Genomic DNA, 26,131 nt, shown 5'->3' with positions numbered 1-26,131 from the left:
GTGTACACAAAACTTGTGGGTGGCAACTGGGATGAGCAAAAACTCCTGTTGTGCAAGCACCAGTGGTACTGACACACACAGGGATTTACTTAGGATAGCCCAACTAGCAAATAAAAAGAGTATGAAGTAAAATGAAACTGATAACTCATCCCTGTGATTGATCCATTCCCCTGGGAAAGGGTCAGACTCACGTACCTGCCAGTCCAGCCAGGAGAAATGGGCAGGGGCTGGGTGTGCAAAATGCCAAAGCATCAAGATTGCAGGGACCTCCTTCCACACATTCCTCTTCTCAAGGACTAAGCAAAAGCTAACACTCCCTTTTCCCCAGTCTTTTAAGGGAAAATGGGATAAATGACAGATAGGGATGACAGTTCCTACTTTTTTGCTTGTCAGGTGACTTTTTCCCTCAAAACACCCCTTCTTTCCAGCTGGTCCTTCTTTCTGAATGACTCTGTTCTTCTGCCCACCATGCCAGGGAGGAATGCAAGAGCAAGGAAGATATTCCCTTTTCCTGCAACAGGTAGGCACAGCACTAAGGTCCAGGAGTCCCCAGGCTATGAGTTGTGGGGTTCTGTGCCTTAGCCAACCCTCCTGTAAAACAACCTCCCGCTGCTCCCCATCCTGGTGTCTCAGAGGTGCTCTGTGTCCTGCTAACCCCAGGGATGATGGACACAAGCCTGGAAGGAAGAGGAATATGAAATAGGCTGAAAAATCTTGGCCATGCCTGTTAACACCAGTGATTACAAACAGAAGCCCCGGAAGGAAGAGGAAAATCATGAAACAGGATGAAAAACCTCGGCCATTCCATCACCACTGGTGGCCTCTCCAGGAGTCAAGCTGACTGTCCCGTACCATACATGAAGTCTTTCACCACCTGAGTTAAAAATGGCCCTTCCTGACCTGGTGGAATGGAGCAGGAGGGAGCCCATGGATCAGCCCCAAGGACCAGGCAGTGTTCATCCTTATACTGCCAAAGGAAAATCTCTGGGCACCCAGCTGGCCTCCAAACATGCCCAACAGCTTTCCATGGAAGGACTAATCCACAGCCTCCTCCTGAATCCAGCTAAATCCCCGTGACAACAGCAGTTCTTGCTTGGTGGGCACCAGGGACGGGCAGGGGGATGCAGGGAAAGGAGGAGAGAGCAGGAGAGCAGAGCCCACTTGAGGAACAAACTCATGGAGATGGCGCAGGGCTCTCAGAGATTTCACCAGCAGCATCAGCAAAGAGGTTTTGGGGAGTTACCAACAGCCACCAGAAGCACAGGAAGCCTTTACAGCCAAGTCACTTGTCAGACAATGGCTTGGGACCCAAACATCCACTTCTGGTAGCAAAGTGTTGGGAAAATATTGCCCAGCTCTTCACACAAGGCCTTTTGTTGGCCAGTCAGCTTTGAAAATGTTTCTGTTCTCCCCCAAGTGACAGCGCTGCCATGAAAAACAGGAAGAGACTGAATACAGCAATTTAAACAGTCAAATCCTATTTCCTGCCAAAAGGAAAAGAAAATACCAGCAAAAGGCAGAAGCCAGGCGAGAGTTGGGGACTGACACTTTGATTATCTTGGACAGATATTGGTGCTGTGTGTCCAGCAGAAGCTGCAGCGATGGAGGTGACAGCTTTTCATGGCAGGGACTGGAGGCTGCTGGGCTGGGAGGCAGATCAGGCTGAGGAGGAGGCCAGGATCTCCCAGGAGAGCAGCCCTGGGATGCAAGCAGCTGCTGAGCTGACAGCTGGGGTCACATGCCAGCAGCACCCCAGGTTTGGGACTTCACTGCCAGCCAAAGTTCCAGCAGGATCCCCGCTCCTCTCCATCTCCCCACAGCCCTGACACCCTCAGGCTGCTTTGGAGTGAGTCTCCAATACCTTCCCCTTCTTCATCCATGCTTTTTGTCTCACAGCACTTCGCCTGCCTGCTCCCCAAGAGAGAGGGGAAGGCTCCCCTGCCTCCTCTGCTGAGCATCCCAGGGGTGGAATTCGTACCAGGCTTCAAAATGCACCCATTAATCTTATTTCATTGTAATGACAATCAACAAAGCTCCCAATGATCAATTCCTGTGCAGAAACAGCACATTTACCTCTCCACCCTCCTCTCAAACTGCCTTTTTTTCCTTTTTTTTTTTTTAAAGAAATCCAGCATTTCCTAATGGTATCATAGAACCACCAAATGGTTGGAAGGGACCTTTTAAGTTCCTCTAGTTCCTGTCACGGGCAGGGACAACTTCAACTAGATCAGGCTGCTCAATTACAAAGTTTATGAAGGACATTGAAACTACAGCCTTCTTCAGCCTACATGAAGCTGGTTTTCTGTTTTAAGAAGCCTGTTTTTTCCCCTCCAGAACGGCCCTGCCTTCTGCCAACACCCTGCATGACCATGGAGCCAAAGGGTTTGAAGGTGCCCTCTGACTGTATAAGTAGGAATGGCTTCAGTATCCGGAGAAGAGATTTAGATTCGACATGAGGGAAAGCTTCCTCACAGCAAAGACAGATTTTAGGGAGAGAGAGAGCAACCTCCATAGCCAGAGGTTAAGAACAGGTGAGACAAACAGCTGTCAGAAGCGTTATAAGTAGGGCAGAAGGGCAAATCAGATGACCTCATAAGAATCCTTCTTTCCCAGACTCATTTTTCTCTGATTATATGAATTTCTAAGCATTTGGGGTCAAGTGTACTGCTTAAATATAAGCTATTATCCTGCTTTTGCAGAGAGGTATTACCTGAGACCATTCATCACCTGAGTGAACATCACCAATTTGCAAATCAAGGGCCCAGACATAAAAATCTATCATTTTTTTCTGATTTATGCTGAAGATTAATAGGACAGCTGTAACACAGGGATGGGAGAGGAATGAACATTGAGGATTCTCCATTCATCTCTGGACTTTCACCTTTCCCACTCTAGAAATTCTGCTATCACACTGCTGACATCTCCAACAGGCACTTGGCATGGGAGAATCGCAGGCTCCTCACACAAAGTTCTTTTGTTTTTGTCTTTGCCTCGACCTCTGCAAACCAGGCTGGGACAAGTCTCCAGGACATCCAACCCTGCAGGACATCTGGGGACCCAATGCCTCCAGCTGAATATTGACCATGAGACACAGTTTGTCCAGCCAAGGTCCTTCCTGACCTCAACTCTCTCAGCTCCAGATGTAACCAAGCTGCCTGACCACAGGAGCTACAGACTCTGCTACTGGGGACCAGAGCACTGTTCCCACACACACCTGCAATTATTTGTGTGCATATTGCAGCTTAGGAGAATTGTGCTGGGAATGGTTCCCAGGAGATTTCTCTTGCCCTGAAACGGCCTTGGGCAAGGATTACACCAAGGCAGGAGCAGAAGTATCCTGTCATGCGGATCCCCTTTCAGTCAGTTATTGCCCTGGTAGAAATATTAGAAAAACTAAAAGCATATTTGTTGCTAAAAGCTGGACCTGAGCACACACCAATAGACCAGGACAGTGCAGTGAACTCAGCTCCCCAGTCCTACAATTAATACCATAAAGAATCATAGAATGGCTTGGGTTGAAAAGGATCTTAAAGATTATCCAGTTCCAACTCCCTTTCCATGGGCAGAGACACTTTCCACTATTCCAGGGTGCTCCAAGCCCCATCCACCCTGGCCTTGGACACTTCCAGGGATGTGGGGGCAGCCACAGCTTCCCTGGGCAGCTTGTTCCAATGCCTCACTACCCCCTGTGCAAAGAATTTCTTCCTAACACCTAATCCAAATCTCTCCTCTGTCACTTTGAAATGCTCAGCGCCCAGCACATCATCTGTCCCTGTTCTCATACAGGATTTCATCTGGGCAGCAAAGCTGAAGTTCAGTTCCAGCCTGGACCGTAGGCAGGTTAAGCCTCTGTTTGCACCAGCAGAGAAACGTTTGACATCCACACAAACCCAGGGAAAGGCTCACTGACGGCTTTGTAATTGGTTTTAGAGCTGCCTGGAACACATGTGCTGAGCGGCAGAGCAGCAGTGCTGGGGCTTGGCTGGCAAGCAGGACAGCAGCAGAGGAGACCAGGCTCTCACAGACACACATCCAGGCTCCGAAATACTTCAGCAACCATCAAATATTTTCCAAGCTTAGTGGCTGGACTCTGCAACCCCTTTCAGCAGCCAAGTCACTAATACCTCTTCCCTCGGGCAGCACAGCTGATCTCAGGCAGGGCTTGCCAGCAGCTCTAAGTAGGCTCATTTAAGGAGAGTACAGCCTACTTAGTTACACTCTTCAGACTTCCTGCTTTTAATTCAAGCATCTCCAGGTTCTTTTGCAGCATCTCTGATTCACAGTGAAGAAGTACACTCAAAAATATGCTCTAATACTTTCCCCCACCGCGTCCTCTCTCCAGCCTCTGCAGTCCTGTCCCTACAAATTCCATCTGACATCAGTTTTCTCAGTTTGAGACTCACCCCATGGGACACAAGAAAGCTGTTGGCTTTTTTTGCTCCTGTCTAAAGCCATGGAAGGCAGGACTGAGCGGTTTCAAACCTCCTAATTGGAGAGGTCCAGCACTGCAAACGTTAGTATGGAGCACAAGCAGAGCAAATATGCAAATGCATGGAGAGGCTTAAGAGCCCAGGAAAGAAACTCCAGTGGGAAGCTCCCAGCTTAAATCTAAAGGCAGCTCTTTGAATGTGCACAGGCCTTGCGGCTAAACAAAAAAATCAAAGCCAGATTTGGGCACAGCCTTTCTCCCTGTGCAATGCTCCACAGGGAGCTTTGTGGGTCTAGCAGAAGAGATCTCAACTAAAATCAAGGACTTGTCCCTTCGGTGTGGGAGAATGAGAGCAGGGCAAGGTCAAGCAAGGACACTGAGGGGTGTAAAAGGGAATTAGGGCAGAGTAAGGCAGGATCAGTGTCCTTGCAATGAAATTCCCATCCACATTCCTCTTGGTCTGTCCTTGTCCTGCCAGGGAGCAGCAGCAGGAATCTCCCAGAAAACAAGGCTTGCGCACAAAGGAGCAATCCCACATCCCAAGCACTGCCTGCCTGGAGATTACGGGGCAAGAAAGCACTCTGACGTTTCTCCCTATTCCCTTTGCTCACACTTGAACTCGCCTCTCACTTGAAAGAGCTAATTAAGGATGGGAATCAAAGCCTGGGGAAGCGGCTCCTGCAGCCCCGGGTGCGGTGCCGGCTGTAATGCCCATGTCTGTGCCTGCTATCAAAGCCAGCCCCGTGCACATTCCTGCAATGACACTCAGAATAAACCGAAGCAATTTCTTCAGACCATTTGTAGGTCAGACAGACCAGCCTCTTCCCCAATCCTGCCCTTAAATCTTGCAGTGTTTAATCCTTGATCTGCAGCCAGGCCTTAATTTCTCAGTGCAGAGCTGGCTGGAGACCGGAAGGCGAGGGGCTTTGATGGTTAATGACCAGTGCTTCTCAGCTCTGCGAGAAATGAAACCCTGGCTTCACAAAGTTCCCTGAATAAATCCTGCCCCAGCTCCAGCCCAGAGAAACAAAATTACACCAGCACAGACAGAAACAAACAGTGGCACAAGCCACTGACATCTTTAGGCCCTCTTTTGGTTTAGGTTTGAGCCGACAGTGCACTTGGGTCTAAGTGATTTCACCGCTGTGATTTGCACCATGAAGTAACTATAACAGGCATATCCTCCTAAATATTCCAAGGCCCCCTGGTTCTGCTCATCAGTAAACACAGCATGTCTGCTGCTACCTTCATCAGCTTGTCCATGAGCAAACTGGGGCATGAACTGGTCAAATTGGGTGGTGTGGTGAGCTGGAGGCAGAGCTAGGACTGGGACAAGACCGTCTCAGCTCCTTGGTCTCTGCTTTAAGGGTTGAGAAGGTTGGTTATCTGAAGACAAGGCCTGTTAATACGTGAGGAGAGCATGGTTGGGTGCTCAGGGGCCTCACTTACCGCACTGCTACAGGGAATGTCCTTGACCTTGAGCCAGGCCAGATCTAACGTCCCCTCTCCCCTGTAGCAGGACTGAAGCCTGTCCTTGATGCGGTCGTTGATGTTTTTCAGGACAAAGATGCAAAGAGCAGACTCATCCAAGGACTTCATCTTCCTTTTCTGCCCCTTGGAGAAAACTGTGAAGAGGATATCATCCTCAGGGCCAACATCCAGAGACCTGGCCAGGATGGCTCCAGCCTTGGACAAGTAGGCTGCCTGGAGCAATCGATATTCCACTCCGTTCTTCTCACAGCCAATGGGCACCTCCACGTAGGAGTTAAAGGCCGTGTCCTCCTTACAAAGCCGGACCAGCTTGGAGGTATAAACCTGCTCCTTTGTGGTGGAGCCGGGTGGGGAGATCATCTCAGGCTGCAAAGTCAGGAAGTAGACAAAGTTCCCACTGCTGAAGCCATAGATGTAGTAGATATCGAAGTCAGGGATGATGGTAAAGGTGTCTGAGGGGATCTTGATCATAGAGGCCACAAACTCATCGTGAAAGACATACGCAAACATCCCATCGGCCTCGGAGTTCTTGGTGAGCTTTCTGCTGGAAATGGTGGGGAAATACTCCGGTTTGCCATCCACGGCCGTGGCGATGAACAGCTTGTCATCCGTGTTGCTGTAAGAAACAATGACTCCAAAAACAGAGCCACTCTCGTTCACCCCAGAGAGGTAATGCTCCTTCTTGTGGAAGGGCTCTCCGAGCTTGAAGAGGTCATCCAGCCTCAGCAGCTTGCAGATGCCCTGGTACAGACTCCCACAGGCTATCAACCGATTCTCCTTGTAGTCTATGAGGAGCATTTTGTTTATGTTGTTGGTGGGCGTCAAGGGTTCATTGCAGGTTTGGACTATCCTGGGAGGATAACACTTGGGATTATCGTCATCAGGACCAGTCTCATGGGTCACCAGGACCTTCAGGTCACTGGAGAGTTTGTAGATCCTGTTGACAGCACCCAAGTAAATGTGCCCAGTTCTTTCGTCCACCACCAAGTGGTTGAAGTTTCCCTCTGCTTGTTCTCCCGTGAAGGTGATGAAGGGCCTCTTTGGATGGAGTGGCTGCTGTCTGCCAAGAGGTGACACTGTGGTGGACAGCAGGAGGTGAGAAACCAGGCAAGTCCATTTCCACATGGCCAGAGACATGATTAGAGAGGTTTGTATTCCCAAGGCAATGAGGATTAGAAGCTGTAAAACTCTTCAAAACACCAATCCCCTCGCAGATTCTGTCCTACAAGCAAAGAAAAAAGGAAACAAAAGTACATTACTATGGAGTATTCCTTCCTCCTCCCTCCTTCACAACCATGCCATCATCAGAGCGTATTTAATTGCTAATCCTCCCTTTCTGCACTCTGAGCTCTCTACTTAAAACCAGCACAAAGGGAGCCCTCCTGACTGAAAAGATGCTGGGAGAAAAAGCAGAAATCACACAGCAGAGTAATAAATCTGCACCCTTTCCCTCTCCATTACACACACACACACACGTGCCCCACGGTGGAGCGCAAATATTGACTGGAAGTGCAGAAGGGTAACGGTAAAAACATCACCCAGCATTGCTGTTTGCACTGCCAGCGTCAGCCCAGCTGTGTATTTGCTATCTGAGACGCCAGAACTGGAGAAGGATTATTATCCTGCTCTTCTGGATGAGGCACTGAAGCCTGGAGAAGGTCAGGGATCTGCCTACAGGGATGGGGCCAGATGGATGCTGAGCTCTCCTGCAGCCCTTGAAGTTTGCCGGGAAAGAGCCAGCTCTGGTGTGACATTAACATCCTTTCAGGGAAACCTCGCTCCAGTTTGAGCAGGATCTCTGTGGCTTCCAGATCAAAGCTGCCTCACCCTGGCCCAGTCTGGAGTACAGACCCAGGGGCTGTGGTGTGCCAGCTGTCACAGCCACATCTGCAAAGGGCTGGGAGCAAACGGAGCACTAGTTGTCCTCCCTCGCCTGGGCTCTCACCACGGACCACTCTCCACCCACTTCACACTCTCCACCCACTCCACAGCCAAGGGAGCATCATCTAAAAGAGATCCAGCTCTCCTGGGAATCTCAGGTGGCTGAGGAGAAAGGGGTTGCTTATCTACCAGCAGTGATAAAGCCTAAAGCACCATGAAGTAGGAAAACTAATGACCCAAGGGCCAGCCTGGTACCTTCCAAAGAGAGGGGAGAGGATTTCCTTGCACCATTCAGTCTCTTAAAATCTCCCAGGTTTTAACCATGGTGATGGGAGCAGTATGGGGTTCAAACATTTGGTGGGCACATCACCAAGCCCCATGGAAACACCTCTTCCTACTCAACACATCGAACTGCTCCCTTTTCCTTCACTTTTTTGGTGGCGTCTGTACCAGGAGCAGATTTACCCCTTTATGGCCCCACAGAGAGTGTGGGAGATGGAGTTCTACCGGCTCAGGCCTCACAAGCCGAGCTCCTCAAAGAGTGCTGACCACACAAACCTGGTGGTCTAGGACCATCATCTCTCTTTATCATCCAGATCAGAGCTTCGCAAAGCTGTTCTTGATCTTAAAAAGGACACAAGACAAACATAGCTCCACTCCTGCTGTGTCCCATCCCCTCTGACACAGAGTGACTTTGCTGAAATCAGGGGTGTAACCAGTGATGACAGCCAGGCTCGCACAAGTAGGAGGCAAGGAAAAAAATCCCTGTTCGCAGATCCCAGCAGGGAGGAAGATGTGACGGTGACACAGGTCTGGCTGTGCAGCTCTTTCAAATCTGTGCCGCTCTGCTAAGGCCAGTGGAACAGAAAAATTTACTTCAAAAAATAATAGGGAGAATAAATCCCACATTCTTTTGACCCGTAGGCTGATTAGATCTGATAGTGGAAAGGGTAAGTCTGGGCTTGTAGAGCAGCCACCACTTTTATGCCATCCCAAATATTTCAAAATTCTCTCACAGCAGTCGGAATTTCCAAGCTGTTCTGGGATCACCTTCACCTCCTGCTGCCCTCTCTGCCACAGCAGCCGCAGACGTCGGATGGATGACGGACAAAGGTCATCCCACATTTACTTTAGGCGTGTTTACCCCGTTCTGCTTTGCCTCTCTGGTCAAGCAAATATTTAATAAAACAGAGCTTATAGTGCAGAGGTTGCAGGTCTGTCTCGCGAGCTCTGCGGGGATAGGCAGGCTGGTCACGTAGGCTGTTAATAACCTTTATTGTGATGGATAGAGCAGTGATGGGATGAGCTCTCCCCACACAACCATTCCTCTTTCAAAAGAGCCCATCCTTGAGAGAGCAGCAGAAGAAGGAAGCTGTCCCTGTTTGAGTCCTGTGTTCAGAAACATCACGTGGTGACCCTGAACACCAGCTTCCGTCACTGATGAGTTATGATCCACATTTCTAACAGGCACTGGTTTGATCAAGAACTAGGCAGATCTAGGAAGAAATTATTCTTTTCAAGTACTATAAAGGCATCTATTTTACCCCTATATTTTGCTCTGCAGAGTCAGCAGAGCTTCAGGGCAGGGGAAGGGGAACTGCTGCAACCCCAAGACTGAAGAGGGACTGAGCAGCCCCTCTCTCCAAAAGCAGCCCTCTGCCCAGAGGTCATCACAGCACCTGGACACAGCACCTGCAACAATGGGATGAAATCTACCCATTAAAACAAACAGCCAACACAAAATGAGAAGAGACAAATTCCAGACATAGATTCTTCGAGGCCCATGCAGGTGAGAATTGATTTGAGGTCAGACTGTCACTTGTAGAGGAAGGGAATGGTGAGAACCTTGCTAGATCCCTTCCAACCCAAACTGTTTTGTGATTCTGTGATTCCTCCAGGCAAAGACAGCGAATTTAATCTGGAAACCAGAGAGTCCCCAGTGAGAAACTCCAGGAAGGCTTTTGCAGCAGGCAAGGGCACTTTCCAAAATACTGAACCTCACGGGGAAGGAAGTTCACCTGCAAAGGAAAGAGCATCAGCAGTCTGAGAGCACCAGGAATGGCAGGAACTGCCTTTTGGGACAAAGCAGGGAGAGCAGGAGCCTGGGGCTGTTTTGCCATCTTCCAGCAGCCGTCTGAGTGACCCTAGGAGCAGGATTCTCTCTCTGCCTGCTGCTGGCACTCTCTCCTCTCCCATCTGCTCATGTTGTTCACCCTGTACCCTCTGTCCTGGAGCCCAAATCAGTCCTGGAGCCTCTGAGGGCTGTAATTTATAATTTGGCTTAATTAATAAAAGCAGAGGTCAGGGGCAAGGAGGCCTGGACATTGCAGAGTTTGTACAACCCCTTGGAGGATGCAGCAAGGAGAAGGGGGTTATGGGTGTCTTTTTATTCCCTGTGTCTGGATGGATGACAGGAACTACAGCAGCTGGGAAGACAATAATGCAGTGCCATGGACATGCACAGTCTACGAGAGAGTAATTATATTCCAAAAACAAAGCAAACAAACAAAAGGCCACAGCCAGCAGGCAGCAAGGGCTGGGCTTAGGCTCTGAGCTGGCTGTTTCCAAAATAAACCCAAATTGCCTTTTCTGCTGGGGATGTGGCCAGCAGTGATGCCGTGAGCCACCACACAGGGCTCCTGTGTGAGGCCGGATCATCCCTCGACAGGGCTGCTGCCACAGCAGCCTCTCCACCAGCACATTCAAGGTCCCTGGGAAGGACGCAGAGCAAATCCAGCTGTTTCAGACAGGGTTTCATGCATGGTAGAGGAAGGTCTGAGTCAGCACCCACAGGAGGTTTCACACCACTGTCCTGCCTGTGGAATCACAGCCTTATGGCTTGCAAATAACACATTCCCCAGAAGATGCCTTGAACTCCCAGAGTTTGGTTTAAGTACTGGTTTTCTCCTGAAGGACAGCAAGTTATGGTGCTACCCCACGGTGTGGTTACTTTTTTACTGATATTGAGCATTTCCAGCAAAAGGTTTGAGACCACTGAGTTAAAGTTTGTAGTTTAGTTCTGCTCAGGGATCTCCAGGACATGGTCCCAAGACCATGAAAATCTGTGGTAAATACATGGGGTCCTGGACAAGAAAAATTTGGATGTGAAAGAGCCTTAAGAGGAAGAAACATTCCAAATGTCTTTTAACTCTGATTATTACATGGGGAAGTTAGGGAGTGATGAATACATCCTCAAAATGCAGCAGCATTCAAGGGGACAAAGTCAAGGATGAGTTATGCCTGAGGAAGTAGGAATAAATCAGGAATAAAGAGAACACAAAGGACTGCTCTGTCAACTGAGAGAGAGGGAAGGACTTGGGAGGAAGTGTGCAGGGAGAGGGGAAAGAGAGAGCTGGGAGAGCTGGGGTTTGATTGACAATCTCACAAAATCCATGGTCATGTCCCTGTACTGGAGACTGAGACAAATCCACCCCACTCCAGTGACACCTCCTGAGAGACAACGGCACCTCCCCATTTCCCTCACACACACACAGCCCTCCTGCCATCAAAGGTGTTAGACAGAGCCACGTCACCAGGTCCCCTGCCACGGCCACATGTGGCAGCAGGGACACAGCAAGGTCAGCAGGAAGAGCCTGGATACAGAAAGGCATGGAAGCAACCCCACTGGGTCCATCTCAGAGCAAAAATACATGTTAAAGCCTTGAATATAACCAAAATGAGCTGAAAAACAGCTCTGGGAGAGAGGGAAATGCCAGCACACCCTCACGGACAGTGGGTCTGGCAGCACCGCAGAGTCCCAGTGGATGGACACAGTGAGTTTCTCGCCTGGCTGGGAGGAAGCCAAGAGCACCCAGGACTCCTGGGCAGTGCCAGGGTGGTTAATGAAGCCCAGCTAATCAGGCAGCACACTCCTGTGTTTGCTTTTCCTGCAGCCAGGCTATTCATTCCCGGGATGCAGGAGGCTGGGCAGAGATGCTGACGAGGCAGACGCCCAGCGCCGGAGCCAGCACAGAGCAAATCAGCACCAAGTGCAGCTACACAATCCCTTTAATCTCATCTAAAGACTTTTTTTCATGGTTTCCTTTAACAAACCCTGATTACCATGGATAGAAGCTTTTCTTTGGGCTCCAACACAGCAAGAAAACCCATACAGAGATTGTCAACAGCTCCCCCGAACAAGACCGGATCCTAACTTTGGCTAAATCCTTTCTCCCTGAACTTACAACCTGTCCAAGCTGAAGGCAAATCTCACTTTGGGGACACCCCACGCCAGATCAGCTTTTCTTCGGAGCTCACCAAAAAGAACAGATCCCAGCACAAGCTGCAGCTTGTCCCAAATAAAGAGATTAATTTCAGGAGTGGTTTGTCTGCAAGGGAATTAAGATACAGAGGGACAACACAGCCTTCTCTCATCACACAGATTATTCCTCTCAGGCAGTCAGATGCTGCCCATCACCTTGTTACCTGTGTCTGTGCCAGAAGAGCATTAAATGATGGGATTAACTTATGCCATCAGTGGGACTTTCTTCCTTTTTTTCCTAGCTCTTCCCATGTGATAAAACTGCATGTGGATGTTATTTCTGCCTGCATTTCAAACCTGGTTTCCTACCAGCAAAAGCCGGTCAGAGCTGTGCTCCTCTGTGCTTGGGAGGGAGAGCAGAGAGGTTTGGAATGATTTCTCAGCTCCTCCAGGAATTTGCTACTGAGACTCGAATGAAAGAACACAAATATTCAGTGTCACAGAAACGAGAACAGAGTTTTGAGGTCATGTAAATAACCTACAAATCCAGAGACCGGAGTTAAACTCTCTTTTCCAGAGCAGACAGGGATGTGAGTCCCCAAGTTGGGTGTTACGAACCATGGAACATCCCGGGCTGGAAGGAACCCAACCTGCCAAAGACATGACACCCTCCACGACACAGGCATTTCCCAGCCTCCTGAAAGTATCCTGAGGATAAATCCATCAAAATTATTCCTTATCCCAGTAACTGGGGAAATGCAAACCCCCAGACAAACAAACTGTTGTAGCAAGAGCAAGGTCACTGATTTCAAGCAAACCATGTCACAACAGTGCCTGACTTGATCCCACCTTGTGTGTGTGAGATCATAGAGGTCCAGAGCACTGAGAAAAGGGAAATATTGCCAAAAGCAAGAGTGTCAGGTTGACTTCTGTCTCAAAGTCTCATTCCTGTCCCCAGTAAAGCCATCACGCACTCCTGGCACTCTGTTCTCCCCAGCACAGAGTTCCTCTGCTGTATTTCACTGAGGTGCAGCTCTCACGGGGTTGGCAGTGCCAGGTTGGTCAAAAAATTAAAATTTTGTGAGATATTCCTTTGGCCAGTTTGGGTCAGCTGTGTGCTTTCCCAGTTCCTGGTGCACCTCCAGCCTTCTCCCTGTCGGGGCATGAAAAGCTGAAAAGTCCTGGAGTTGGTTTAAGCACCACTTAGAAACAACTAAAACCATCAGTGTGTTACCACCCCGATTCTCATGCCAAATCCGAACCATCACAGCTACAAGGAAGAAAATTAACTTCATTCCAGCGGAAACCAGGACAGCAATTCACTGGGAAGGAGACCCTGATGAGCTCTAGACACAAAGAGGAATAAACACAGCCTCTGCCCCTAAAGGAGTGATGAATATTGAAAAGAAAATGAACTGGGCTTCATCCCAGCAGGTCTCCCCAGCTCATGTATCCATTCCAGCATTTTAGGACAGCCTTGAGGAAAACGCCGTTTCCTTCCTCAGAAGCTCAGCTTATGCTCACACATTCCTTCCAAGGCTTTGGGGGCTCTGAAAAAGCCCAAATGGAATCTAAATTTGCTGGGTCTGGTTCAGATGGGAGCCCTAAAACAGCAAGGAAGGGTCTATGACCCTGGCTTTCCCCATGAGGAAGCTGTTTGATTTCCTTGCTGGCTGAAGCTGTTCAGCAGAGTTTATGTTGCTCTGGATGCCAGTGAGTGGATGTTTCCCCCTGCCTGGCAATTCTGGGAAGATCTGGGAGACACAAGTCCTCTCTCTCAGGCTGAAGCCTCACAATTAGTGCTGTGTGCATCCACCAAGAGCCAAATCTCACCACACTTCGGCTGCCTCCTGAAAGGCTGGCAGGGAGAACAACTCTGCATTCACAGGGACTTTGTGACCACTGGCTCTCCAGTCCTCCATGAGCTAAAACATGGGACTTCAAGGGAAAAAACAAAACCTTTACACCTTGGTCTGCTGATTGTGGGAGCACTGAGATCTATATTTGGAGATGGGGAAAGCACTGGCAAAGAAGCCAGGAGACAATCCCCAACCTTCAGAGTCTGAGACTTTGCTATATATTCAAAAGACAGCTGGAGCAGAGTGGTCTGAGGGAAAAAGTAAAAGCAACAGGACTGGGAAAATAAGAGATGATACCGGGATCAGGGAATCCTGGAATGGTTTGGGTTGGAAGGGACCTTAAAAATCATCTTGGTCCAATTCCCTTGTCATGGGCAGGGACACCTTCCATAGACCAGGTTGCTCAAAGCCTGGATGGGGAATAAGGCTTGGAAATAAAGCTTCATAGGGATGTAGAGCAGTGGATTTGCTACACAGGATCAGGCACTCTGTAAACCAGATGGGCTTCAGTTACCAGTGACCAGCACTTTCTGGCTCAGAGCAAATGGGCACTTGTCCCAAATGAAGAGTTTACAAGTGGCCAGGCCAGTGTGATTAATGCAGGGCACAGCTGTGTGCTCCTGGAGAGCCAGGATCCCTGAGGGAAGGACCATCAATCCTGCAACTGCACCAAACCTGGCAGGAAAGAGGCTGGACACACAGCAGGAGTGGGAACATAAAGCAAATGCTGTTAGTGGTGCTGTATTGCTGGGAGGGAAGAGTCAGAGGTGTGATCATTTCTCTTTGGTGATGCAGGGTTTGCAGCAGAGGCAAGAACAGAGTCTCTCTTTATGCTTTACTCAGCATAAAATTTCCTCCTTTCATTTGTGGCAGGTATCCAGCCCCTTTTGGAGCAGCAGCCACCAGCTATGGATGAGGCCAGGGAAAAGATCTGACACAGCAAATTCTTCATCCTCAGCCTCTCGTGAGAGTGGCTAAAGGGAGCAGATGAGTGAGTCCCATAAAACAGGGATGGCTGGGCCGTCCCACATCCCAGCCAGACCTCCAGTCCAACACAGCCCTGGGAAGCAGCAGTGCTGACTGGCATTTGCTCTCCTAACCCTAAAAAAAAAAGCTGCATTTTACTGCAACCATTAGCAGCATTTTGATATTTACTGGAGATTCTGAACAAGAAATTATTGGACACCTCCTTGTTTTATTTGCTCTGCACTTCCTAACTCTGACCAAATTCCTAAATGCTTCTGGGTGGGTTTTTAGGTACCCTGAACCTCCTGAGCAGACACGTGCTGTTCATTTTATCACTCTGCCTTCTTCATGACAGCTCTTCCACCAACTGCTCCCTGTCTTTCAGCCCTCAAGCAGGTCAGACGAGGTCGGGTGAATCTTCTTTCCATCTTTCTGAAGCACTCAGGCCAGTTAGGTCCCAATCTGGTAGGTCAAAACTCGCATGTGTCAGCTGAAGTTATCTACTCCTGCTGCCTCCAAGGGCTTGGAAAGAGCTCTTGAAGGGGTGTCAAAAGGCTAAAAAGTCCATATTTCTACCCCAAAGTTCACCAGCCCCAAATTCCAGGCATGAGATTGCTACAGAGCACGATCTTTTCTTTACAAATAAAACAGCACCAAATAGACAGTTTTTTTAACTGATACTAATCTCTTGTGAGCTTTTCTTGGCCTGCCCTTACAAATACCATAAAAAATGCATTACAGTTGTTTATAATTTTTAACCATTCTGGCATAACAGGACTTTTTTGTGAAGTTCAGAATGAAGCAGGGCTCAGTGCAGCTGCTGTGTTCAGAGCAAGATGCTCCCCGAGAAGAAACACCCAAGTTCAGACCAAGCAAGGGCTGTCCTCTTCAGAGACTTCCCCTCAGAGAATTTTGGTTAAAAAAACTTCTGTCCCCACTTGACTTGGATGTTTTGAGCAGGCTGAAGGGCAGCTGATCTGCCCCTGAGCCAAAAGGCAGATGCAGGGACAGGACTGATGAAGAGCCCCACGTTTGCCTGAGCAGAGACTTCCAGCTGAGACACAATTTCCAGCCCAGCAGCAGCACTGGGGAAGGACTCTCTGTGCTGAGAGCTGTAATGAGGCAGTGTGGACACAAGCCCTGATAAGCTGCAGCTTTGGGAGCATTTCAAGGGAAAAGGAAAAATAAAAAGTAGTCTAACATCTATCCCACCACAGTCCCGTGATGTCCCAATTTGCAGCTGACAAAAGAAGTCCACAAAAGGCAATTTCAGCAAAGAATCAGCAGCAAAACTCAACCCCCCGTTCCAAAAAAAAAAAAAACCTGGATAAACTATTACTAATTTGCTGTTAATTTTCTCTTCCAGTGACTTTGTCACCACAAGCCCAGCTATTGCCAACACATCCAAAGGCCAACAGAAAGTTATTCTTAGAGCCCAACCCGGCTGTTGCTGCAGGATAACTAATCCCAAATCATGCTTGAGAGTCTTGAGCTGCTGCTGAGCTGGACAGGACACCTATGGCCAGGATCAGAAGCAGGCAGGAGGCAGAACAATGCTCACATGGGTGAGAAGATAATCACATGCTCTGTTTGTTAATGAGCAGATTAGAGGGGAGCTGATGTACACACACACACACACAGATTGTGTTTGCAGGGAGATACACGACTCCATCCTGTACAGACACATTTATTTTTGCACCAAAATGATGCAATTCCTGTGCAGGGCGCTGTGTGCATGCATAATTCCAGTGAGCATTAGCAGCAACACCTACAGCTCAGGTTGTCTGACATGTTCTGTGCCAAGACTCACTTTTAAGGTCCTCATTACTTTGACAGACCTGAACCACTCAGGGGGCAATTTCCTGAGCTCAGTGTCTGCCTCAGGCTACCAGCGCTGTGGAAAGTCGCATTCAGAATGACTTGGGCAATGCTGAGAACTAAATTAGGGGAAAAGTTTTTGTAAGTTACTGATTTTAACTTTTTTTTTCTAGATTTGACCTCGGTTATATTCTTCTCGCTGCCTCGCCGGAAAGGTGGCACGCTTTGGGGCTGGGAGGAAAAATTGGAATGTTCCTTCCCTTGTGGCCATGGCTAAAAGTCTGTCTAGATTTGACCAGGTTGAGCACGTGATAGCACAAATATTGCAAGGAAAACTTTTGCTTTTTCCACTGCTCCTAGAATGGATCAGACAACACTTGGGATGACACAGAAGGAGTAGGATATGTTCCTGATGAGCATCCTGGGTTAGTGGAAGTTGTCCCTGCCCAAAATGATCTTTAAGGTCCCTTCAACCCAAACCAATCTGTGATTCTATGGCTTGTCCGAGGTCACACAGGGTCAGCAAAGCAGAGACAAATCCTCATCCCACATTTAACTCCAAGCTCAGTGCCACAGCAGCAACTATTTTGCGGAGCCACATGTGCAGCCCCAGGGGAACCTCCTTCACCAGTGATTTTCTCTATTGTCATCTCCTTTGGTGCATGTTTGAGGGACACACACCTAGATGTCCCCACAGTGATAAATTCCCCTCAGTCCTAAACCCATCTCCTGCTCCAGCACTTTGCCAGCATCAGCAGAATTGGTGCATTACACACCCGAGTGTCGGCAGTGGAGAGACTTTAAATAGTTCAGTGGTCACCCTGCTCAGCTGTGGGGCACAGGGATGCATCCAGGGTGTCCTGAAATGATACAGCAGAGTCCTGCTGCTGGCACCCAGCCTGGGAGGCTGGGGGGAGGAAGGGAGGAGGTGTCTGCTCTTACTATTCTGATGCTAAAGCGGCCTTGAGAGGAGACACTGCCAGACTTCCATCAGCAGTGGCACTTCGTGGGCAGCTTTCTGCTGCTGCAAAACACACCTGCAAAAGGCAAAGTCTCTGCTTTTCCTTCCATAAGTATCTCCCCGGTCAACTCAGACACAGATGGAAGCTGCAGGTGCCCTGCACTTCACGGACCTGACCCTTCATCTGCACGAATCATGCCTAGCGCTATCAACAGCTCCACAAACCACCCCAGAGCAGGCACAGGGAGGGTGATGCAATCGTTTTAGCTGTTTGCACAGCCTCATAATTGCAGATCCATCATCACAAAGCATTAGCTGTGGTAGGACAGGTGTTACACAGAAACCCAGCAGCAGAAAGGGGCACGTGAGCCAGGCAGCCTGCAAAGGACACTTTAGTTTGCACTAAGAGGTTTGAGATCTGGGCTGTGCTACCCAGAAGAAAGTTATTTGTTTGCCAAGCCAGCTGCAAGCAAAGCTCTAATTTAATCCAGATCCAAATACCATCTGCTTTGTTCATCTCTGCTCACACGGGATAAAGGCACCTGTAGCTGAGACAGGAGGTGTTTTTAACGTGGGGGGTGTGCAAAGGTCACCTCTGTTCATAAAATGCTGCTCAGAGGAAATGGAGGCCTTGATAACACAGGTTTTAAGATGTGAAGAAACACCATTAAGCAGATACCCAGGTGCTAAAAGAGTAAGGTCCGCAAGTACTGTACCAATGTGCACTCCAGCCCCTAGGCCTCACCTGCCACTGCCTCCACATCTCCACTCACCCCTCTCTCCAAAACAGGAACTGCTGCTCTATTCCCTCACCTCACAGGACCCCACAGCTGCACTTTGAATGCCACACAAACCTCAAATACCATGAAAAGCTGTAAACCTGTGCCCATGCCCCTCTGCCCTTGGGGATGCAGTCACAGCTGTTGGGACACGAGGCAGGAGCATCCTCCCTGCTCCTGGAGAGCATCACCTGTGCTCCACCTCCCAGGGGCCTCAGATGAAGGGCTGGAGGACACAGAGCCTTGTCCTGGCTCCTGTGTGGTTGGGACATACCCTGGGTTTGGCTGCAGGTGGGTTTTAATGACATGAGGCATCACTCAGACAGGAGGCAGGGCTGGAGTATGCCCTTGACTCAAGAGTTAGAGCCTGAAACGTTTTATCTTGGACTAGAGGAAAAAGGCAGGGGGAAAGAGGGAGGGAAATGAAGTTTGGGTTGTTAGTGGTGGAATTAGGCTGAAAACAGCAGTGTTTTGTACTGGGTGCTGTTGTTCTTTTTAGGACAGACCTGGGGAGTGCATCCAGGGGCCACTTCTGGGCTTATTTATACCTTTACCTTAATAGAGCAAAATTATAGTGGTAAATAGAAAAAAAAAGGGATTATTGAAAAATAGAGAGACAGAACAAGGCAAAATGGCTTTAAATTGAAAGAGGGCAGGTTTAGATTAGATGTTTGGAAGATATTCTTCCTTGTGAGGGTGGTGAGGCCCTGGCACAGGTTGCCCAGAGAAGCTGTGGCTGCCCCTGGATCCCTGGAAGTGTCCAAGGCCAGGTTGGATGGAGCTTGAAGCAACCTGGGATAGTAGAAGGTGTCCCTGAGGGAAGCTGGAACTAGAATTTTAAGATCCCTTCCAATCCAAACCATTCCCTGATTCTCTGAAAAAGCAGCAAGTCCACACAGGAACTCCCAGGCCAGAGGGACCCTTGCCAGATCAGCATCAGGAAACACCCTCAGGAGCACAGCACCAAAGCCCTGCAGCCAGTCCATGGTCATGGCTCAGCACCCCAAACCCCGACCTGTCCTCTGTCTCTGCAGAGAACAGGAAATCCCCAGCAGCTTCCTGCAGGAGGGAGCCCACAGCTCCCAGCTGTGCTCCTGCCAGAGTGCTGAGACAAAAACCGCAGCGGCGTACGCAGGTGTAAAACCGCTATCACAATTCAGTGGGTTATTGATAACAAGGTATTTCTCCTCTGGGGCCATCTGCATCCCACACACCTCCACAAATCTGGCACTTTCCTCTTCCAGTTACAACAGCCAGGGCAGATAATTCCTTTTTTCCTCTGCCTTCAAGCCATGCATGAAGGTAGACCTCAACAGGCAGTTTCCTGCTCCAGACCATGCAGACAAACGTTGTGCCAAGCCCCATGAACTCAGAACTGAGGGTTTTTTCTACCAAGGTGCCAGAAATAATACAAATAAACTCTTCTTCTCTCCCTGGCTTTGTATCTACAGCTCCCACACATCACTACCAGCAAGGCTTTAAAACTAAAACAGACTGGGCCTACGTGGCTTGAATTTATTCTGGAAATTTATCTCTTCTTGCTGAAAGCTCTGTGTTTGCTTGATCTTCCTCCCTTCCAAGTCCTACAAGTGCCACATGTTGCACAGCTGGATTCCTGACAGAGAAAGAAAACAGGAGGGAAGAGAGAACAGATATTATACATATATATTTATAGAGATATATATACATGAATGCAATGGCCAAGGTTTTCAAAAGTCGCCTGTGAACTTTGGCAAAGTGGCTTCAAATATCTCCAAGGGACCTGTGCACAGGAGAGACAGAGCTCTTGAGCTTCCAAAAATCCGTTCTCCACAGGCATAAGCAGAAGGAAAAGGAAATGGGGCTCCAAAGGACTTGCTGCTCTGAAGATGCTCAAGACCAGCTCCTGTAGGAAAGGATTTACAGCAAAAGCTGTGCCAGGGAAGGCTGGAGATAAGGCACCCAGGAGGAAAAAGGACAGATCCATGTGGCACTGAGGGAAATGAGGAGAATTTTTAATTCTCAAACTTTCTGGGCTCTGACTACTAAAATAATAATGTGTTTTCCCAGCTCCAGGAGAATTTGTTCCCCCCCTGCAGCTGTAACAGGGGAATATCCCTGGTCCCCCAAAGACAGGGGCAGCAACATCCAGTGTGACAAGCCAAGGATAAAGCACGGAAAGCTGAGGGGGAGAAAGCCTGTTCATCTTGAGCAGCATTTGAAAAAAAAGCCCAGCAAAGGAGAAAATGAAGAAAATGTTATTTCCTTTGAAATGGAGTATTGCACTCTGTAACGGGAGGCCGGGGGGTGGGGTGGAAATCAAACCCCAAAGTGAGCCAGAGATTCAGTTCATAAACACAGGAGAAGGTCAGCTTCCTCATCACCAATAACTCAGTCCCAAAGGAACCCAGCATGGCATTTGAGACAGGGCAGATATTTGATTCCTTCCTCTGCGTGGGGAGCCTGACACACACACCCTCCATCCCCTGTCCCCCTTCTCCAGCACATCCCAGCCTTGCCAAGGGCTGGGTTGGGCCCCTCCTGCAGCCACCCTGCCCCAGCAGCAGCAGGAACAGGTTTGAAATCTGCTTGCTGAGCTGAGGAAGGGATTATTTTTGCCCTGTGTTTGAGAAGAGGCAGTGGCTGTAAAACCTTCTGCCTGAGCCCAGCAACAGCGAGACTTTGGGAGAGGCTAATTATGGGTGGTGAAGGAAGTCCCCCACAGGCAGAGAGCACTGGAGAAGAGACAGGCAAGCACAGCCCTGCACCTGGAGACCTTTTTGCTTGTTATAAAATACAGCTGATTCTGCTGCCTGTGTTCCCAGGGAAGGCGAAGCAAGGCAGGAGAGAAGACAACGACCAAGCAAAACCAAGAGGCAAATCACCGAGTGAAAAGGCTTCAAGCAGCTCACTGCCACTTTTCCATACCCTTGTGCAAGTATGGAGAAGCCTCAGAATTATCCTCCCGCACGGAAATACCCAGAAGGAGGGGAGGCAGAGCAGGGAAGCAGCCTGTTTGGCCAGCAGGGCTGTTAGTGGGGCAAATGTGGCTCAAAGCACCCCGTGCATCAACCAGAAGGAGGCACGGAGATGTCTGCACGTGTCCATGCACAGCCAAGGACTGGAAAGCAGATTGTCATGGAGCTCCAATCTGCTTGGGATCTCCTCCAAGCTCATGACGCCTTGTGCTGCCCCACTTGAGTGCTCGTGGCCAGGGTCCAGCTGAGCCACTGGGAAGGATGAGAATTGCTGCACAGTCATCCCCCACCCCTTAGAGACCCTCAGAGACCCCTTTGCCATTGGCAGGGCCTGGACCAGCACCTTCTGAAAAGCATTAAAGCAGCCAAGCTCAGCTGCAGCCACATTCCCAGACACAAAGGTTTGTCCAAGATAGATCTATTTATTCCCGGTTCTGAGCTGGAGGAAAACCTCAAACTCTTTTCTTTCTTCCCTCTCCTCCTTACAAGCTGGAAAACATCCCTCTCCCACCAGCATCTGATCAAGGGATGCTGGAGGAAAAAGGAAAACTGGTTTTTTGCCTAAATCCCTCCTAACTCCAGCTATTGCAGCCAGCCTGCTCTTCCTTCTCCAAAAATCTGGACCTGCAAAACCTTTCCTGAACTGTGAGGGAGAATTGGCAGTGATCTGTGAAAAGTGCAGGGTGAACAGATTGGCATTTCCCAAGCATGTGTAGTTTGCATTTGTGTGTAGCAATGTGCATATAAATGTGTATTTTTATGTATATGTATAAAACATACACACACACACGTATATATCTATATATATATGGATGCATGTAGCTGTATTTAGGGAAAAAGGCATCACAACTTCCACCAGAAGATAATGAGAGAGCTGGGAACATGCAGGCAGCACGATGCAACTCCAATCTCCTCCTTACACTGCAGGACAATCAAGACTTCTTCTCTGAAATGAATGCAGAAAAGGGCCCAAACAGCTGGGGAAAGGGTGATGCTTGTGAGAAATCGGCTTTTTTTGTGGCTCATGCATTGCAAAGTGTGTGTGTGTGTGTGTGTGTGTGATGAGTCAAAGTCTGAGGGCTGCCTTGTGTCAGCCATTGACTGTGCCAATGACAGCAGCTCCCGACAGCCTTTAATAACACCACTTACAGACTCTGGAGCAGGGGGAGGCAGCAAAGGGGGGAGGAGAGTACTTCCCTCGCAGGCTGGTGCACAAAGCATCCCCAAGCTCGCCAAAATGTGTCACAAGAACCCGTTGATGGCTCCATAATTGCAGCCCACGCTGCAATGTGTTGTTCTAAGAGGCAACAGGGAGCACAGCCAGGAGAGCAACTTTGGGTACACAGGGGTAAAACGTGGCCAGGAGGACATGGGGACACGCTGGGCTCAGGTAGGGATGGAGCAGGTGGTGGTTTAGGGGCTCATCCCAATCACATTTCCTGGTGCAGCAAGGTATCTCCATGTGTTCACACCCAGGTTTATACGGAGAAGCAACCAGGAGACAAGAAATTCCATGCAGAGTAGGTGAAACGGGGAGAAGTATGTACAGGAGACTCCTGGAATATGCAGGTCCTGCTGCCTGCCTGTGCCTTGGTTCTCCAGTATGAAGGGGGGAAATAAGTCTGATGGATCCTGGGAAGCTCCTGGAAGGCTCCTGGTGAAGATGCTAAAAATCCCCAGCTTAGTCCAGATTTGGAAAGCTTCGGGAAGAGCTTCGGGAGCACATCATGTTCTGATTATTTACTTCTGTGAGCTAAGGAGAGACCTACTTCACACACCGCCTCCTGGAGAGGCGGAAAAATCAGACATGTAAAATAAGAAGGAAATGGAAATCGACTTGATAGCTCCTTCCCCTTCCTAATGGGGAATACTTACCTAATTAGGCCCGCTTGCCATTTCCTCTCCTTGCTTTCTTTGAGATGTTATGCGGACAGAAATTTGTCCTAAAAGTTGTTACTTTCATTCAGAGGCGTCCCCTTGAGCTGTTTGCCTTGCTAAGGCAGGCAAGGGCAGCACCTCCATCATCAAGGAGGGAAAAAATGCCTCCTGAATGGCTCTAAGGGATGCTGGTTTAAGCACCCAGCTCCTGCTGCACCTGCCTCACCTCCCTTCTCCATCCCTCACCCAGGCAGAGGGTGCAGCTCCAAGGTGCCTCCTGCCCTTGCCTGGCCCAGGTGAGCAGCTCCTGATCTCTGGGAGTGACCTTGGAGGCCAGGAAAGAAAAGCCAGAGGATGCAAAGATGCTCTGAGTCCAGTGGCCAAAATGACTCTGCCCTCAGTGGGCTTTTGGAGACAAACCTGAGACTGGATGATCTCAGGGCTGGTGGGATCCACAGGGACTCCCCAAACCAATCCCAAATCCATTCCACCACTTTGATGACTTCTCCAAAGCACATATCCAAGCAGCTGGTGCAGCTCAGAGTGGAGAAAAAGGGGTGGTAGAAGGAAAACCCAAACCCTCCAGACCCACACGGACAAGGGTGATCCAACCAGGACACAGCAAGTTCTCCTTTCCCACAGCCAGCCCAGCTTCCCTCCTTTCGGAGAGGCCCCACTCTGGTGGTCTCCCCTCACCGGGAGAAGGTGTTGGCGCATGCAGGACGTGCAGGAGCATCTCCCACCCCACAGGATGGTCCCAATCATCACTGCAGCAGAAACAGGCTGGACGTGACCCTACACTAGGGACTACAGGGGTCTCTGGCACCGTGAGGGGTCAGCATTCATCCCTAGACCCCTACACTGGACCCCTTTATCTGTCCTTCCATCTCCATCTCCATCCTACACTTTCCAGGAAGGCCCCCCCATCCCCCTCAGCCCTGCTCCTGCACCCCAGGAGTTTTTTCTCTTCCCTGCAGGGAGCAGAGCTTCCAAGAAGGAAAATGCAAAGCCCAAAGGGAATGACTTCAAGCAATGAGACAGGCTCTGCAAAGGAAGGTGTTTTATTCCTGCCTGAGGGGGTGCTTTAAAGAACCTCCTTTTGTTTCCTCAAAGGCGCCGAAAGAGGAGACCTGGAGGAATCCAGGGAACTGACTGCAAGCAGCAGCAGAGATTTCCCCGTGCCCAAGTCTCTCCATACCCAGCGTCCTGCACTGGTCCAGCCATTCCTGCATCCCTCCCCACCCCATCTCCCAGGGGAGCACCTGCAGCTGAGCCCAGCCCTGCACCTGCAGCACCTGTGCAGGGTGTGAGAGGAGGGGCTGAGCCACCCCCTGCAGCTGCTCCAACCAGCCCTGAAACTTCACCTCCCTGTTGTTAATTCTGCATCCAGAAAAGCCGTGTTGCTTTCCTTTTTTTTCCCCTTTTTCCTTTCTTTCTTGTTGGTTTTTTTTTTCCCTACTAGGCAATTTCCAGGGAACAAGAACTGCACAGCTAATCCCTGCTGCAAGCCAAGCCAAGCCAAGCCAAGCCCTCCCCTGCCCCAGCCAGAGAGGGAAAGCATCCCTATTCCTCTCCCAGTGCCCCTGGACATCCCTCCACCCTCCCAGCCTCCTGTCCTCACCAAGCCACCCCTCTGCAGCCACTGCAGCATCCTCAGGGCTGCCAGGGTGTGAAGGACAGCAGGAGGGAGGGAGGGAGGTTTCCTTGCAGAGCCACTTCTGCAGCACTGCCAGCTTCCACTGGCACTGTGAATCCAGTTGGCTGCAGGCAGGAGACCCCTTTGCATCCCTCCTGCACCTCCTGAGCATTCCCAAAAACAATGGATGTGCTGGATAAATGGGGTCCAGGCAGGACCCCTTGCTGCAACTCCCAGCAAGTGCATTGCTTGGCACCCAGCCTGCAGAGGACACCTGCTCCCTCCCCCTGCACCCATTCCTGGGGAGCAAGACCCCCGCCAAAGCAGGATTTGTCCTGCCCATGGCAACTGGAAAGTGATGGTGAGAGCAGGCAGAGTGACACCCTGAGCAGGGCTCGCTCTGCCTAGCCTCTTGCAGCCCTGGAGGGGTGCCCAGCTCCGGGGTAGCTCAGCAGAGCAGGACCCCAGGCCAGGAGCATCAGAGGAGCTCCCCTGCCTCCCAGCGCAGAGGGCTGGGCTTGCAGACGGGAGGGACTCCAGCAAACATCGAGGAGCAGCAGAGGCAGAGGTAAGAGAAGGTTTTTACCCAGCAATCCCTACAAGGTGCTGTGAACGCAGCGTTTGTGCCGGGTGAACAGACATATTATGGCAGACCCTGATGCCAGCCCTTCGCCCCCCAAACGGTGACAGTGATTACCAGCTTGGAAATAACTAAGCTCATTAGAACGAAATGCTTCGCCCAAATCCCCCTCCAAAGGAGGGATCTGACCAAGGAAGGGACCTGTGATGGGAACATACTGGGGGGATTTGTTTAACCAGATCAGCCCGCTGGGCAAGCACAGCACAGTTCCCTGCCTCCAGCGTGGCTAAAGCCGGGATTCCCGGGAAGCTTAACCCCCCATCCCACATGGACAGGGTGGGCACTGTCCCACAGCTAGCATCGGGGTCTTCTGGGCACAACCCTGCTTTGAAGGGAGGAAAAGAAGCACCTTTCAATAATAAATAATAATGCTAAGTATGTGTTTCTATAGCAACTCATCACCATAGCAGCTCGGCACAGGAGGGAAACTCAGAGCTCATCCCGCCGTCTTCAGGGTGAGGAGGCAACTGCCCCCCCAGAGGTGGCTTCAGTGGTGGCAGAGATGGGACTTGAAGCACAAAGTCACCCTCCAGGTTGTCCCTGAGCACTGCCCTCCCTGGGGAAGCTGTTGGGATGATCTGGAGAGGAGCAGTCAGGGTGATGGGAGTGTGAAGCACCAGGTATCGAGGTCACTG

At 50.0% G+C, this 26,131-nt stretch overlaps 1 protein-coding gene across 4 annotated transcripts in view; it reads right to left on the bottom strand.

Moving 5' to 3' along the window:
- Positions 1-26,131, bottom strand: part of PLXNA4 (plexin A4) — a 421,812-nt gene that overhangs the window by 387,606 nt on the left and 8,075 nt on the right. For all 4 annotated transcript variants that reach the window (XM_010410007.4, XM_039570440.1, XM_039570441.1 and 1 more), the window contains exon 2: positions 5,879-7,142. In XM_010410007.4, the coding sequence (XP_010408309.2) occupies positions 5,879-7,057 (1,179 nt within the window). In that variant the 5' untranslated portion in view covers positions 7,058-7,142. The remainder of the gene's footprint in view (positions 1-5,878; positions 7,143-26,131) is intronic.

Source organism: Corvus cornix, chromosome 1A (assembly GCF_000738735.6).
Source record: "Corvus cornix cornix isolate S_Up_H32 chromosome 1A, ASM73873v5, whole genome shotgun sequence".
Taxonomy (NCBI): domain Eukaryota; kingdom Metazoa; phylum Chordata; class Aves; order Passeriformes; family Corvidae; genus Corvus; species Corvus cornix.
The sequence above is the reverse complement of the archived record's forward strand: the minus strand, read 5'-3'. Positions and strand labels throughout refer to the sequence as shown.